Consider the following 16,687-nt stretch of genomic DNA (forward strand, 5'->3'; position numbering starts at 1 on the left):
GCTAATGGAATTTCAAAGGAAGTGGCAGCAACCTCTACATCAGAAGGGACAACTTGTTAAGCCTGGATCTTCACCACCATAAGTTCTCCACTGACAGATACATGGGAGAAGCAATAGAAACATAAGTAAGGAAAAGAAGAAAAATGGAAGAAAACTTTTGATTTTTATTTGTGAATAATCATGCCCTAAGGTTTACAACCCAGCAGCATCACAGCAATGTACGTAAGTTACTTTGAGTACCAAGAGAGCAGCATGTATCCTGAATGTAAAAAGTACTCCAATGGCAATTTACCGCTGCAGAATTTTCCAGTAAGTCCCCACTACTCAAATTATATGGGGTACCATAATGTGCATAGCGTGGACAACCATGGACATCCGTCAAGTTTGTGGGAAAACAATTATGGAATGGCAGTGGATGAATACAGTTACTATGGCCCTGGAATCTCTGGAACAAGTTCTCCCCCGGTAATATCTGGATTGTCTAATGGACAGACAAGGTATGACTCTCAAGACTTTAGAGACGTGTATCATTCAGGATCTGGGGAAGTACCTGTAAGTACTGTGAATACTCAGCCATCCGCCAATAACCAAAGACTTCAGCCTTGTGAATGGGCAAAGAAAGCAATGCACACAAATCCTGCAGGTAAGTACCGCATATATGCAATATAGAAGTTCAAATTAGATAAAAAATGCAATTTAAAAAATCACAAGTTAAATTAATAGATTATGTCAGCAAACTTTATATTCTCCATATGCTATAAGGCATTGAGAAATGTGTCGTAGAACATAGGGCATAGAGATTCTCCAAAGTGTAATACTGAGCCATGAAATCAGTCTAACCCTCTGAACTAGAGAATATATATATATATACATAATACAGCGTTAAGTTCATTGTAAAAAAAACTAAACAAATTGCTAACAATTCACCAAGGCACTTTTACGTCGCGGATTACGCATGATTCTCGTGCAGAAAAACCGCAGCATAGTATGGTACCAGCGAAGTGTACGACAAATCTCATGTACACTTTGCTTTTTACTTCTGTATGGAAATACGCTAGACCTGCACGTCAATTATTTGTGTGATTTGTGTGGTTCAGATTTCACCCTTTTTAATGGAAGGATGAAATTTGCAGCAGAATAGCATCAAATCTGTAACTAAATCCGCAAGTAACACATGATGTAGATTTAGTGTGGAAACGCACAGGGTGGAAACTGCACATGTTGCAGATTTGTATGTTGCAAATTCACATGAAAACCACACAAAAAAACGCATAAAAACTGTCATTTTTGTTCTGGATTTTCTGTTGATGTTGACAATCCCATTGAAGCCAATAGAGAAAACCACTATGTATAAGGCTACCTGCACATGTTGCGGATTACGCATGTTTTTTTCCGCACAGATCCTTATGCGGAAAATACACGGCGTAGTAAAGTGTAGGAGATTAGACAAATTTCTTGTTCACTTAGCATTTTTGCATATTGACCTGCCGTGCGGATTTTGAAATCCACAGCATGGCAATTGTTTGTAAAAAATTTTGTGCTGCACCGAAAACCAGAAGGAACACATGCAGTTTTTGGCGCAGTATTGGTGCGGAAACACACAGAAAACGGTGCAGAAATCTATCTGGATTTTCTGTTAGTAAACTTCCGCACAGAAAATACATGCAAAGTGTACATGACATTCGTCAAATCTCGTACACTTTGCTGGTACTGTATTATGCTACAGAGTTTTCCGCACAAAAACCCCAAGGGTGGTCTCAGATGATGCATAATTGGGATGGGTTTTTTCGGGGTGAGACTCAGCACCCCAGACTGTGTTTTTATAAGTCTCATTCCGCTGCCTAAAAGGTGCATAATTTGAGAATACACTGCAGAAACGATGAGCTAGAAATTGGTGCCGCGACAAATCCAGGTTTATTTAAGCCGGTTAATTATTGTGGGGTTACTGCATATTTTTCATGGGTTCTGCGGCCTTTATGTGACTGCCCCTCTGAACGGAGCTTGCATAAATCCATGTACACGGCAGCAAACCTGCCGTATAAATATACCAATAGAGCCCCTCCACATGTGACAAAATGCAACGAAAAAATCTGCTACATAAAAAAAAACAATGGCTGCAGATTTCACCCTCTCTATTGCAAAGACTGTGGATTTCTTACAGTCGCATCCACTTTGCCGATATGGTAGAACTCTGCACACATCGGACACAGGGTGTGAATCCATCCTAAACCAATTATTGACACTTTTTAGATTTTATTAGAATGAAAATTTAGCTAAGGCTACTTTCACACTGGCGTTTTGCTGGATCCGGCAGGGTTACTGATAATACAACCGCCTTCATCCGTTATGAACGGGTCTGGTTGTATTATCTTTAACATACCCAAGACGGATCCGTCATGAACTCCATTTAAAGTCAATGGAGGACGGATCCGTTTTCTATTATGGCAGATTGTGTGAGAGAAAACAGATCCCAGGACGGAAAGCAAACTACAACATTTTGCGTTTTGCTCTCCGATATGGGAACGCAACTAAACGGAACAGAATACATTTTGGAGCATTCCGTTCTGTTCAGTTTTGTTCCCATTGACAATGTATGGGGACAAAACTGAAGGTTTTTTTTCCGGTATTGAGCCCCCATGACGGAACTCAATACCGGAAAACTAAAACGCTGATGTGAAAGTAGCCTAATATGAAAGTGTTTTTTTCAGGCAAGTGGTGAAGCAATCAGCAAAAAGCCCTAAATTCCTAGACTCTAGCCGATAATGGGAAAGCAGTCTTATAACACAGTGCACGCTACGAAATCGCACTGACCAGCATAGCACTTTTACGTTTTTGGTTCATGACCCTGTAGAAACTAACATTTCTGTACAGTATACCAACAACATACAATAAAACAAAGCAGAACACAAGCTAATATATGACTGCATTGTGAATAAGAAATGTCCTACAAAATGTAGTCCCAGTCACATGTACACTTTCTACGTTTTACAATAATAAAAACCAAACAAACTCAGCAATAATGTAACATACTAGTCACAACCATAATAGCTTAAAAAATACCGTATGGAGCAGTTGAAATTAACAGTTACTTATATCTTACGGTATTAGCACAGTCTAAAAAGCGTAAGGCCTCTTTCACACAAGCGATAAACGGAATCAGTCCGGAATAGGATCTAATAAGGAAGATCTGATGGTTTTGCACCAAGTGCAGTAAATCTTTTTCTGCGATTGCATTCGGTGTGTGCGCTTGTTTCATCCAGATTGTATCCGCGCATGAAGAAAAACTGAAGACTATCAATCTACATCTCCAGCCACCATCAGTGAATAATGCATTGCATCCGGATGTCTTCCGTTTTTCTTGCAAGCCCCATTCAGTTCTATGGGGCCAGAGCTGTGTGAAAAACACACAATATAGAGCATGCTGTGATTTTTCCTGAACGCAGAAAAACGTGTGAAAAAGAACGGATGCAATGCGTTCACTACACAAATCACATCCGGACAGAAAACTTGTTCATGTCCTTATGCTTGTAATATTACTACAGATTCATCATTTATACAGGGTGGCCCACAAAAATAATAATCCGACGTGCCCAAGGATGCATAGACGTGAATGGGGAGCACTTTCAGCATCTTTTGTGACTTGCGGGTAGTTAAAAAAAAACAATGCACTTGCTGACTCAGTTTGTCCTACTATCGCTGGAGGGGGGCTTCTTTTTCTTGGGCCCCCTGTATATACTTCACATACACTAGATACATTTAACATGCTGAAAACATAGGGATATTTAAATAATCCATCAGATTATAATAATGGATGATGTGTAAGAGTCCGTTCTAGTGAAAGACCCCTTTCGCACGTCTGGGTTGGTGATGATGTCCACGGTGTTTCATCCGTGGAGATGTATACAAAGGGCCTGCTGTTGATCCATGTGCCATTTTTTGCCCTCGGTGTGTCTTCTGTATTCCAAGTACTCTGCCAGGATTTCAGGGACATCTCCTACCAGTGGTCAGTGAACCGATGCCATCAGTGTCCTTTCAGTGGTTTTAATGGACCTAAAGACTTCAATGGGCATGTATGGCCCATAAAAACACAGACCAAAATAGTGCATGTCTCCATTATCCCTCCACTGACCCATGGTCAGTGGAGACACAAGGATGTGTGAAAAAACATTAAAATCAATGGATCTGTGTGCTACTGATGGACAACATGGATAATTCACCTCCATGATCTACTGATGTGTGAAAGAGGCCATAGGGTTAGTTCACACCTTCAGGATTAGGTGCCTAAATCCATATTTAATCCACTGATACTTCCTCTGTGACTAGGGTATATACAGGGCAGGCGCAACCATATAGGCGATCTAGGCGTTCGCCTAGGGCGTATGTCTGTCGGTCAGTAAGTGTCTGTGTGTTTGTCAGTGAGTATATGAGTGTTTGTCTGCCATTGAGAGTGTCTGTCAGTGAGTTTCCGTGTGTGTGTGTGTCTCAGTGGGTAGGTGTATGTCTGTCAGTGAGTGTCTGTCAGTGAGTGAGTCAGTGTGTATATGTCTGTCAGTGAGTGAGTGCGTGTCTGTCAGTGTGTGTGTGTGTGTGTGTGTGTCTCTGTCAGTGAGTGAGTGACATGAGGGGGCGGCAAAATGGATCTTTGCCTAGGGCGGCAAAAATCCTTGCACTGGCCCTGGGTATATTATTCCACATTGACGTGCTTCGGAAAAATTCATAATCAGAAAGGAGAATTAGCATTTACATTGCGAAAAACCCATGGTTTAGCCCTACTGAATGCTGCTATTCCTCATGTTGATCCACCATTCACTGCAGAAGTCCGAGTGTCGGCCTCAGGTTTCTGCCTCAGATCCTCTTGCAAATAAAAAGCAGATTTGTTGAAGGCAATTCTGACACTTGTGAACCCACCCTAAGATCGGAGGTAATGTTACAATTTCAAGACTGTCCACTAGGTGTCCATATAGGATCTTTTTCAACCTCCATATGTACGTTTTATTTCTGAGGAACTCCACAGATTGGAAAGCTCCAGTCCAACCTGCTCATCCCTCCTCAGGCCTTACTCATGCATATTAGATAGCCAGCAGAGGGTGTTGAAAGCCGCAGGATCTACATACACACATATATATATATATATATATATATATATATATATATACACATACATATATATAATGTTCAGCAAACTTTGGACAATCCTAAACTGCAAATAGGAAGTAATTTATTTTAATCAAGTTGTTTATTCAACTAGATACATATTTAGTGAAATAAATGTATACTTGAAATGGGCTGTAATCATTTAAAATATAAGCTGTCAACAGATTTGTGCCTATGACGCTGGCTGACCTGTTGGCAGCTGATGGCATCTGTGTTGGTCCCATGTTCATACGTGCCCGCATTACTGAGAAAGATGATGTTTCAATGTATGCACTGAGCCTCTAGGAGCATGTCAAAGTAGAGAAGGAGTGGTAGTTGCAGAGAGAGCAGAGCCTCTAGGTGTAATGGTAACAGCCCCCTTTGCTCCTAGAGGCTCATTTGCATATATTAAAACATAATTTTTCTCAGAAATGAGGACACATATGAACATGGGACCAACACAGATGCCTTCAGCTGCCAAGCGCACATGTAACAGGTCAGCCAGTGTCATAGGTACAAATCTGCTGACAGATGCCCTTTAACCCCTTCCCGCCACTCCAGCAGAAAATTATGTTGACGTGTGGGTGTTTAAAGACGGCGCCCACTCGCAAGCGCAGTGGGCTCCATAGGAGGCACCCAGGACTAACTGTATGTGATCGACAATAACGTCAGTTGCATACATTTAACCCCTCAGATGTAGATGGTCAAATGTGACTACGGCATCTGAGAGGTCAAAATCCGTGAGCGAGCTCTCTTGGCCGTGCACCGGCTTCCCCTAGCAAGGATCAGGGGAGCCGGATATATTGTGCAGCAGCCTCGGTCCTCCTAACTGAATGGTATCAATAAAAAGAACATCTCGTCCTGCAATAAATGAGCCCTCACACAGCTCCATATACAGAAAAATAAAAAAAGTTATGTGGATCAGAATAGGGCTATGCAAAGAAAAAATTCTTATTTTAAAATGGAAAAAACTATACATATGTGGCATTGTTGTAATCATACTGACCCGGAGAATGAAAGTGAGGGCGGGTTCACATTGGCTTTAATAAATGCCGTTATAGGTTCCATTATAACGGAATATAACGCAATTCTAGGGTGGAATGCAAAATATAACCCTTTAAGAGGCATTCCGTTTTGCTACATCCTAATACAATTCTTTGGGGCCAAATAACGGTTCAGTTTGTTTCCGTTATACAAGACGAGAAAATAGTCCTGTCGAGAGGACTATTGTAGTTCAGTTGTAGACACTCGTCAGTTGATGGTAACCAATCTTCCACTAATTTGGCCCAAAAAATTGTTGCAAATATATCATCTTCAGAGTAACAGGTGCTTGGCAATAAAACTGGTCAAGCAAGGTGTGAGTGCAGCAGCCAGTACTCTGTAGATTAACTGGTAGAGCCTGTGTGGGCTCAGCCTAATGAGACAACAGTCCTTTCAACCTCGACAATTGTAATTTATAACCAATCTGCCCCGTATATCCTTTTTCCTGGCCATTTAAAAGCAAACCTTACAGAGGACCTGTCCCCTCTCCTGACATGTCAGTGTTAGTAGCTAATTGCATTCCCCGGTATTAACAATTCTGGAGCATCTATTGTTGTGGTTCAACATTGTACTATTCCTGTATTATTCCTGCTAGAAGTCTACAAATAAATTGGCAGCAGTCTGCAGCAGGGGCGTAGCTAAAGGATCATGGGCCCTGGTGGAAGGGTTCAGCTTGGGCCCCTCTTCCTTCAGTGCTTTATAGCCAGGGGCAAGGAAGCACATTGCCTTTGTGCTGCCTAAAGCAAACATTGAAACGGCACCCCCCTGTACAAACTCTTGACATTACCCCTTCCCTCCAGCCAGAGGTGTAACTTGAACAGCATGCACTTTCTATAATACCAGTGTCTTCTTATGTGGCACAAGGGTCTTTGGGGCCCCTCAGGCTCCTGGGCCCGGTAGTGACTGCTACCTCTGCACCCCCTATAGCTACGCCCCTGGTCTGCAGTAAAGGTTCTGCTGGGTGTTACCAGTAGTGGGTATGTCTGACTCTGTCCACTCAGCGCTGCTGTTATCAGACTGTGCAGGGACCCCCCCCCCCCCCCCCAACTGGCAACTGCTATCTGTAGCTTTACTGCAGGCTGCTGGCAATTCATTCAAATGACATAGAGCCGTGAGAACAGATGCTCCAGAATCGTTATTACATGGGAAAATCAAGTAATTGATTCAAAAGACATGCCTGGAGAGGTGACAGGTCCCTTTTAAAGAAGATCTGTCAGCAGGATCAACTCATTGAAACCAGGCATACTGGCTGGTAGGGTTGACCCTGTTTATTAAAGTGATACTTTTCTTCCAGAGCTAAAAAGACTTTCATTCTATAAGCAAATTAGGGCTGCGCAGCAGTGCGGGGTGGGCCCCAGCCCCTCAGCTCTCCAGCTTTTGCCACAATCCCCTCCCCTTGACTGACAGACACCAATGTCCTCACATCTGGCCCTATAACACCATGCATGCGCTACAGATTCTATAATCGGCGCATGTGCAGTACATCTCCTTCGGGTATCCCCACTGCTGAGGTGATTACTGCGCTTGTGCAATTATAAAATCTACAGGGATTATAGAGCCCAGCAAGAGGGCAATAATGGCTGACCCTGTCAGTCAAGGGGAGGGGGGTGGCAAACTCTGAGCTGAGGTGCACCTACTTCTCAGCGCACTGAAGCCCTAAGTTGCATATAGAATGAAGCTTTTCTCTGTAACACCGCCAGAGATTTTGACCATACAGGTATAGTTTTATTCGTCAGGGCAACCCTGCCGGGCAGAATACTTGGGTAAATAGGGTTGACCCTGCTGACAGCTTTTTAAGCTGAACATACATATTACATGATCTGCTGACAGGTCCTCTAAGTCTCGGCTAAACCTGCTGATTTCAGCCGGACCAGCCAACCACCTAATGTGTATGGGGTCCTCCCAACTCTCCCCTGATGGCTGATGTCGGGTGAGATAATGATTGGGCTATTGGATTTTGGACAGCGATTTTCTCCCTTCTATCTGTTCAGGACACTTAAAGGAGCTGAGCATGCATGTGTATGGGGGAGTCAGGAGAGACAGATAGCCAAAGAATTCAGCCCACATCTCATGTATAGTCACATGCAGCCTAATACCAAGCACCAATAATGACATAACAGGGTCTCATACCATGTCCATATTTGTACTGATGAAATGCAGAGGGAGCAGTAGCACCTGGTTCTGGTGCCAGGTGGGGCCCAAAGTTACTCTACCATATAAGATCATGAGCAGAAACAGAAAAACAAAAGTGCGCTGCTCAGCTATCTATTAGAAAATGTATTAAAAACATACACTGAAACACTTAAAATAAAAGCCTAGCTACGCATTTCAGTGGCGGGCCGCCACCTTCATCAGGCTGTAAAATCAGAAGAAAATACATCTATTCAAATAGAGCTAACCACAACAGACGGTAAAAGACATCCAGAATACATGGAGCGGACTCAAATAGATTGACAAATAAAAATAGAGAAAAAGCATGATTCAAAATAATCAACACATAATCGGACCATAATGTAATATAATATAATTTGTGTGGATCCAGATATCCACATAAGATGCACCTGTACATCTGCCCATAAATACATTCTCTTCAATAATAAATCTAGATATAGTGGAATACTACTAATGTATAAACAATTGTAATGTACACTCATAAGATGGATGTTCACCTAAAGTGCAACCTAAAGTGCACCATATGAGAACACTCCAGTTTTATAAATGGCACATGGTACATAGGGGCCCAGTTACAGATTTTGCAGATTCCCATCATTCCAGTAGTAGTCCTCCACTGTAGAACACATTACCAGCCCACAGTATAATAATTATGTGACCAGGATTGTTTCCATTAAGCTGTCCAAACACAAGATAAAGGTTGGCGAAACAGATCATTTGGATCATTTTGGCCGATCATTGTATGAAGGTTTAGAGTGAGTCATCCCAATGGCCAATGGAATACACGTGTATGGCTTGATCAGTTGACTTATGCCATTTTCCTGAACCCTAGTGTATGCTTGGCCCTGATTGGCCGGTCCAGTCTGCTATGTTGCTTCTGCCATCTTTCACATGAACGATCCCGTGGACAACTGATCGCCAACTGCTACCTCTCATGTGTACCGCTAGCTTTAGCAGCAGCAATGGCACTGTGCTGCAGGAACACCAGAGGTGTTGAAAAGGAAGTCTCCCCTACCAGATCATTATACCTTTCTACTTAAAAGCTTTTTTGGGTAAATTCTTGTGAATCTGTAAAATGTAACACTTGCTCCCACATCTGAGCAGTAATTGCCTCATAAATAGCTCTGCGCATTGTATGAGAGGTGTTAGAGGGCCCGTAGGGACTGTGAACCCCATGTACAGCCACTGTAACCTGAAACGGCTGTGAAACACAATGCAAGTGAAAGCTAACAGTTATCGTACACATGATACAGCTCAAACATCAGCCTCTGTTCACACCATGTTTTTTGCCCTCAATAAACTCTTAGAAGAACGGGCGATTTTCCATTTTTGTCTTTAACTCCGGAGACATAACTTTTTTATTTTTCACATAGCCATTTAGCCATATGAATATTACATACGATGTAGTGGGAAGCTGTCAAAAAAAATTCCAAATGGGGGGAAATTGGAAAAAAAAAATGCAAATGTGACATAGTTGTATGACTTTCATTTTTACGGGTTCCCTACTGAGCTGTTCCCTTCATTCTCCGGGTCAGGACGATTACAACGACACCACATTTATATAGTTTTTGCGTTTTAATGCTGAAAATATTTTTGGGAAAATAATGTATTTTTTCTTTGAATTGTTATATTCAACTTTTTTATATTTCTCATCAACCAAAGCACAAGACCCTATTTTAAGTAACTGGTCACACCGTACCAAAGTAAGCCATATGACCAAAACAGAAAAGAAGGTGCTAGACCCAAAATTTAAAAAAAATAATAAAAAAAAAACCTTATTAAAATACTATAATAAAAAAGTAACAAGAGGGGGAGCCTGCATCAGAAATATGCATGTAACATCATACCGATCTAGTAATATAGTAAGCAGGCTAGTGCCTAGGATAACCACTGAAAGAAATCACAACTCTCAACATCTACATCACAAGCACAAAAGCAGAGCTCACCAACCTGCGTATTGCCAACTCTTCGTCTGATCCCAAGACACAGCATCTGCCAAACATGTACGACACATGCCGCCAAGGATTTAAAGAAGACCCATCGCCTCTCCTGGAAATAACAATTCTCGAGAAGCCCTTCTTACAATCCTATAGTGTGCCATTCCTCTATTATAACTGCTAGAAGTCTATGAATGAATTACCAGCAGTCTGCAATAAAGGTCAACTGGGTGTTACCAGTTAGGGTGGGGTGTCCCTGCACTCCCTGTTAGTCCTATATTGTAGGCTGCTGGCAATTCATTCATAACTTCTAGTAGGAATAATAGAGGAACTGCACAACATTATCATAAGAAATGACGCTCCAGAATTGTTATTACAAGGGGGGTGCAAGGAACTAAACGGGGGAAGTCAGAGATCTTCTTTAACCATCTGTCCTATGGATAGGGGATACGTTATCCCAGCATACAGTGGAGGAAATAATTATTTGACCCCTCACTGATTTTGTAAGTTTGTCCAATGACAAAGAAATGAAAAGTCTCAGAACAGTATCATTTCAATGGTAGGTTTATTGTAACAGTGGCAGATAGCACATCAAAAGGAAAATCGAAAAAATAACTTTAAATAAAAGATAGCAACTGATTTGCATTTCATTGAGTGAAATAAGTATTTGAACCCTCTAACAAAAAAAGACTTAATACTTGGTGGAAAAACCCTTGTTTGCAAGCACAGAGGTCAAACGTTTCTTGTAATTGATGACCAAGTTTGCGCACATTTTAGGAGGAATGTTGGTCCACTCCTCTTTGCAGATCATCTCTAAATCCCTAAGGTTTCGAGGCTGTCTCTGTGCAACTCTGAGCTTGAGCTCCCTCCATAGGTTTTCGATTGGATTAAGGTCCGGAGACTGACTAGGCCACTCCATGACCTTAATGTGCTTCTTCTTGAGCCACTCCTTTGTTGCCTTTGCTGTATGTTTTGGGTCATTGTCGTGCTGGAACACCCATCCACGACCCATTTTCAGTTTCCTGGCAGAGGGAAGGAGGTTGTCGCTCAGGATTTCACGATACATGGCTCCGTCCATTTTCCCGTTTATGCGAATAAGTTGTCCTGTGCCCTTAGCAGAAAAACACCCCCAAAGCAAAATGTTTCCACCCCCATGCTTGACGGTGGGGACGGTGTTTTGGGGGTCATAGGCAGCATTTTTCTTCCTCCAAACACAGCGAGTTGAGTTAATGCCAAAGAGCTCTATTTTGGTCTCATCAGACCACAGCACCTTCTCCCAGTCACTCTCTGAATCATTCAGGTGTTCATTGGCAAACTTCAGACGGGCCTGCACATGTGCCTTCCTGAGCAGGGGGACCTTGCGAGCCCTGCAGGATTTTAATCCATTGCGGTGTAATGTGTTTCCAATGGTTTTCTTGGTGACTGTGGTCCCTGCTAATTTGAGGTCATTAACTAACTCCTCCCGTGTAGTTCTAGGATGCTTTTTCACCTTTCTCAGAACCATTGACACCCCACGAGGTGAGATCTTGCGTGGAGCCCCAGAGCGAGGTCGATTGATGGTCATTTTGTGCTCCTTCCATTTTCGAACAATCGCACCAACAGTTGTCACCTTCTCTCCCAGCTTCTTGCTAATGGTTTTGTAGCCCATTCCAGCCTTGTGCAGGTCTACAATTTTGTCTCTGACATCCTTGGACAGCTCTTTGGTCTTTCCCATGTTGGAGAGTTTGGAGTCTGCTTGATTGATTGATTCTGTGGACAGGTGTCTTTTATACAGGTGACTAGTTAAGACAGGTGTCCTTAATGAGGGTGACTAATTGAGTAGAAGTGTCTAACCACTCTGTGGGAGCCAGAACTCTTAATGGTTGGTAGGGGTTCAAATACTTATTTCACTCAATGAAATGCAAATCAGTTGCTATCTTTTATTTAAAGTTATTTTTTCGATTTTCCTTTTGATGTGCTATCTGCCACTGTTACAATAAACCTACCATTGAAATGATACTGTTCTGAGACTTTTCATTTCTTTGTCATTGGACAAACTTGTGAGGGGTCAAATAATTATTTCCGCCACTGTACATACATCTATTTAAAAAAGAAGCCTACTATTGCCTTCATAGGTTTCTATGGGGCTGAGGATGGTCTTTGACCACAGGCTCGTCAGGGTACTTGTTATATTATAATACTAAGGAGTTACTATACACCGCCACTGACCTACTAAATGTTTGTGATGCTACACATATATACATATATAGTATATAAATACATAGCGATGAGAGAAGACATGACTGGGTCACTGGTATAATGAAGCCTGATTTCCTTTTCTCTGCCTGCACAGGAAAAACAAGGACGAGGGAGAAATACAGGGTGGTCTACACCGATCACCAGAGACTGCAGCTAGAGAAGGAATTTCTCTCCAACAGATACATCACCATTCGACGAAAGTCCGAAATTGCACTGAACCTGGGTCTGTCTGACAGACAGGTATGCTAGTGATCAGCCGTCATCCTTAATTAAAGGGGCTTTCCCATAAACAACATTTATCACCTCTCCATTGACTTCTCCAGCAGTCTCACAGAATGAATGGTGTGGGGGTCCCATATGTGCCCCATGTCGGGTGACCACAGGGGTCCCAGCAGTTCATACAGATCACACACTGATAAATGTTGTGTACTTTAGGCTAGGGCTACACGATGACTTGTTGTGTGACAATAAGTCGCAACTACACTGCAATATGTGTTGCGCGACTTTTTGTCGCACCAATGTCACGCAACAATTTTTATAATGCTAGTCTATGGTGTGGCACTGCGACGTGACATGCTGCGACTGTGACGCAGCAGCCTCAGAAAAATCCATCTTGAATAGACTATCACCATAGACTATCATTATAAAAATTGTTGCGCAACATTGGTGCGACAAAATGTCGTTGTGTAGCCCTAGCCTTAAAGAGGCCCAGTCTCCTCTCCTGACATGTCTGTTCCCATTATTTCCTATGAAATGACAATCCTGGAACATCTTTTTGCATCACGCTTTGTTGTGCCGTTCCTCTTTTATTCTTACTAGAAATGTATAACAATTATTTTTCCCGTTTATGTTCTGTTTTTTTGCGTTCCGTATACGGAACCATTCATTTCAATGGATCCGCAAAAAACAAACAAAAAGGTATTCCGTATGCCTTCTGTTTTCCGTATTTCCATTCAAAGATAGAACATGTCCTATTATTTTCCGCATAACGGACAAGGATAGTACTGTTCTATCAGGGGCCAGCTGTTCTGTTCCGCAAAAAACGGAATGCACACGGACGTCATCCGTATTTTTTGTGGATCCGTTTTTTGCAGACCGCAAAAGCCATACGGACGTGTGCATGATAATAACGTCTTATTCACACATCAGTGATTTTGAGCCAAAACCAGGTGCAGCTCTTTCCCCTATCCCTTATGTCTGTGGAGACTCCAATCCAGGTTCTGGCTCACAATCACTGACCAAACGCTGACGTGTGAATGGCAGCACTGATTGGACTGTGCAGGGACAAACTGCAACATATACATAGTTAGATAAATCCCCGGTGAGTTGCATCATTTCATACGGTGGTCTGAAAGCTCGGATACACTCTTCGGTCAGTATCTGGAGGAGCTATGTACACCTTCTCTGTAATGACAAAGTGAAAAAGAAAAAAAAACCACTAAAATACAATTTCCATTATTTTTGCATTAATGTGGTTTAATATGTTATTAATGCTTTTTTTTCACCGCTGCAGGTAAAGATCTGGTTTCAGAACCGACGAGCCAAGGAAAGGAAACTAATCAAGAAAGCAGGCCAGCATGATGGCGGTATGTGCTCCGTACAGAGGGACTCTGGATCTGTCAGCCCAGCACATATGACCGCTATGCTCTATCCCCAGTCACATGCAATGGGCGGCGGGCGGTCAGTGGACAGCGTGCCTCATGTCACCGTATCACAGTAAACATTAATCCTAAGAAAGAAAATGATAAGAACTTGAGGTGAAAAGTGCGACACGAAAATAACAAGCCACGCTCCAACCGGTGGAACCTGAATACGTGGCAGCGACACAAATCACTGCACACCGAGGACGGATGTAGATATAGACTCAATGAGAGAGACAACTTTATGACTGATAACGTTTCTTGGGGATGGGGACGATACAATGCAGGGTGACGAATAAATCTAGGGATGAAGAAAAATTATCTGCACAAAACAATGTTTTCTCTCAAAGGCAGTGGCGTAGCTAGAAATGACTGGGCCCTACAGCAAATTTTTTAATGGGGCCCCCCTCCCCCAGTAATTTTTTAGCGACCCCTTCCTTTCATGCTGCCCCATTCCTGTAGCTAGTAAAGATCGCTCTCTCAGACCAGGGCCGGCAGCTGTCCCATCCGTTTTCTACACTGTCTATACTGTCATTGTGTAATACTGTTGAGGGGTCCCTGACCAAATCCTTTAGTCCTCCTCCTCCTGGATGGGCCCCTTCTGGGTCAGGGCCCCAAAGCAGACGCTTCCCCTGCAGCTACGCCCCTGCTCAAAGGTGTCCCAACCAAAGATTAGGCTGTTTATTTTTCTGTTCTTCTGATCCAGAAAAAAAACGGATCGTGCATTTAAAGCACGTATTTTCTTTCCGTGTCCGTTCGGGGTCTTTTGTGGACCGTAAGCGGGAGCGTTCACTTCAATGGGTCCGCAAAAAAACAAAGTTACTCAGTGTCAATTCTGTTTCTGTATGTCCGTATTTCTGTTCCGCAAAAAAAAAATACAACATGTAAAATAGCACTGTTGTATTAGGGGTCAGCTGTTCCGGTCCGCAAAATATGGAATTCACACATACGTCTTCCGCAAAATACATACGGTCGTGTGCATGAGGCCTTATGCACAGTTGGCATGTTTTTTTAGCCATTTCTGTATGAGATCCGTTATTTTAGACAGAAAAAAAAGTCCTGCATGCGTGGATGGTGCTGCTTTTGGATGAAGGCAGCCATAGGGGAAGTGGCATTTATCATGTAGAGAAAGTTAATATGAGGCACTTACTAATGTATTGTGATTGTCCATATTTGCTGGTTGGATTCATTTTTCCATCATATTATGCACTTCTTGTTTCCATGGTTGCAATCACCCTGCATCCAATCAGTGGTGGTCGTTAGGGATGAGCAAAGCGAGCTTCGGATCCTAGATCTGAAGTTGATTCACTCAAAACTTTGCTTTAATGCTGTATGGAGATCCATCTTCGAGAGACTTCAGTGATAACGAATTTGCCTCGCCGGAGCCTATACATCTTTTTTTTGTTTCAATATTTTTATTGAGGATTTCAAGGTATACAATTAGAAAAGTGAAATCAAGCCATTGATCAGAGTGGTAATGACCAAATATAGCCCGAGATAGCAGTATTGATACAGGAGGGAAAGGGAAGGACGGGGGAGGGGAGGAGTACATAATAGACCAGGGAGTAGGAGGGAGGGACGGAGAGAACATTAGGCAGCATGTAAAATATAAACACAAAAACATGTAAAAACACAAAAAAGAGGTCTCAGTTACAATTACAATGACATGTTTGTCGAATCACTATTATTTGTGGAGAAGCTGGATGTCTACAAGTCCCAGTAGTAGGTATTTGTCGATGTTGTTCCTTATATGCTAGGATTTTCTCAGGAACCCTTGTCAGGACCGCTGCTACAGAGGGTATTTTTGTAGATTTCCAACACCCGGTGATGGCCACTGATGTGCGCAGCCCCAAATCTTGGAGGTGGAGTTCCAGTAGCTGTATTGGAGAAGTACCAGACAGGGATATTGGTATGTGGAGGCTTTTTTTGGTGAAACATACACCAATGAAGTATTGATGCCTCTACTAAGGTGGGCAATTGTGGGGTTTTAACTGGGGATATGCTAATACTATTATTCAAGAGGGCTTAGTTGCTTAGTGGGGGTCTGGGTGGCTTCTATATGAACCCATGGAGCAGAGGTCTCCAACGACCACCAGTTTCTCAGGGACTGGATTTGGGATGCCAGGAAGTAATCCAATAAGTTAGTGAGACCCAACCCTCCCATGGCCTTTGGATTAGACAGAGTATTTGCTGAAATTCGGGTGTTTTTGCCTGCCCAAACAAAGTTACTAAGCAGGCCCTGAGCCCTTCTAAAAAATTGTCTGGGTATTTTTATGGGGATGTTCCTAATGATCCAATCCAAGATACTTCAAATTTGCTGTAGGTGGATGTGTCTTGCTTAATTAATCACTTCCAGTTAAAGAATGTAATTTAGGTGGGAGAGGACCAGTGGGATGGGTTTTCCCAAGTACTGGACTTTGTCCTGTCTCCAATCTAGGGGAGATTTTTGTTTCAGTGACTGCAAAGTACAGCTTGGAATGTTTAAGGGCAGGATTTAAGATTTTGTATTGTTTACTTTATAGTATG

The 16,687-nt window shown here is 42.5% G+C and overlaps 1 protein-coding gene across 1 annotated transcript; it reads left to right on the top strand.

Annotated features, from left to right (window-relative positions):
• The first annotated feature begins 216 nt into the window (after positions 1-216).
• LOC122919796 (homeobox protein CDX-1-like) lies at positions 217-14,241 on the top strand. The gene is made up of 3 exons (XM_044268983.1): positions 217-643; positions 12,616-12,761; positions 14,035-14,241. The coding sequence occupies exons 1-3, from the start codon at positions 217-219 to the stop codon at positions 14,239-14,241; spliced, it is 780 nt and encodes a 259-aa protein (XP_044124918.1).
• Positions 14,242-16,687: the final 2,446 nt, after the last annotated feature.

This window comes from Bufo gargarizans, chromosome 9 (genome assembly GCF_014858855.1).
Source record: "Bufo gargarizans isolate SCDJY-AF-19 chromosome 9, ASM1485885v1, whole genome shotgun sequence".
In the NCBI taxonomy this organism is placed as follows: Eukaryota; Metazoa; Chordata; class Amphibia; order Anura; family Bufonidae; genus Bufo; species Bufo gargarizans.

What these genes read in the sequence shown, in the direction of transcription:
- LOC122919796 (XM_044268983.1), top strand. Translation starts at nt 217, where the DNA reads ATGTACGTAAGTTACTTTGAGTACCAAGAGAGCAGCATGTATCCTGAA. An exon ending in AATGCACACAAATCCTGCAG is followed by an intron (nt 644 to 12,615) that starts GTAAGTACCGCA and finishes CTGCCTGCACAG; the next exon opens with GAAAAACAAGGACGAGGGAG. An exon ending in TGGGTCTGTCTGACAGACAG is followed by an intron (nt 12,762 to 14,034) that starts GTATGCTAGTGA and finishes TCACCGCTGCAG; the next exon opens with GTAAAGATCTGGTTTCAGAA.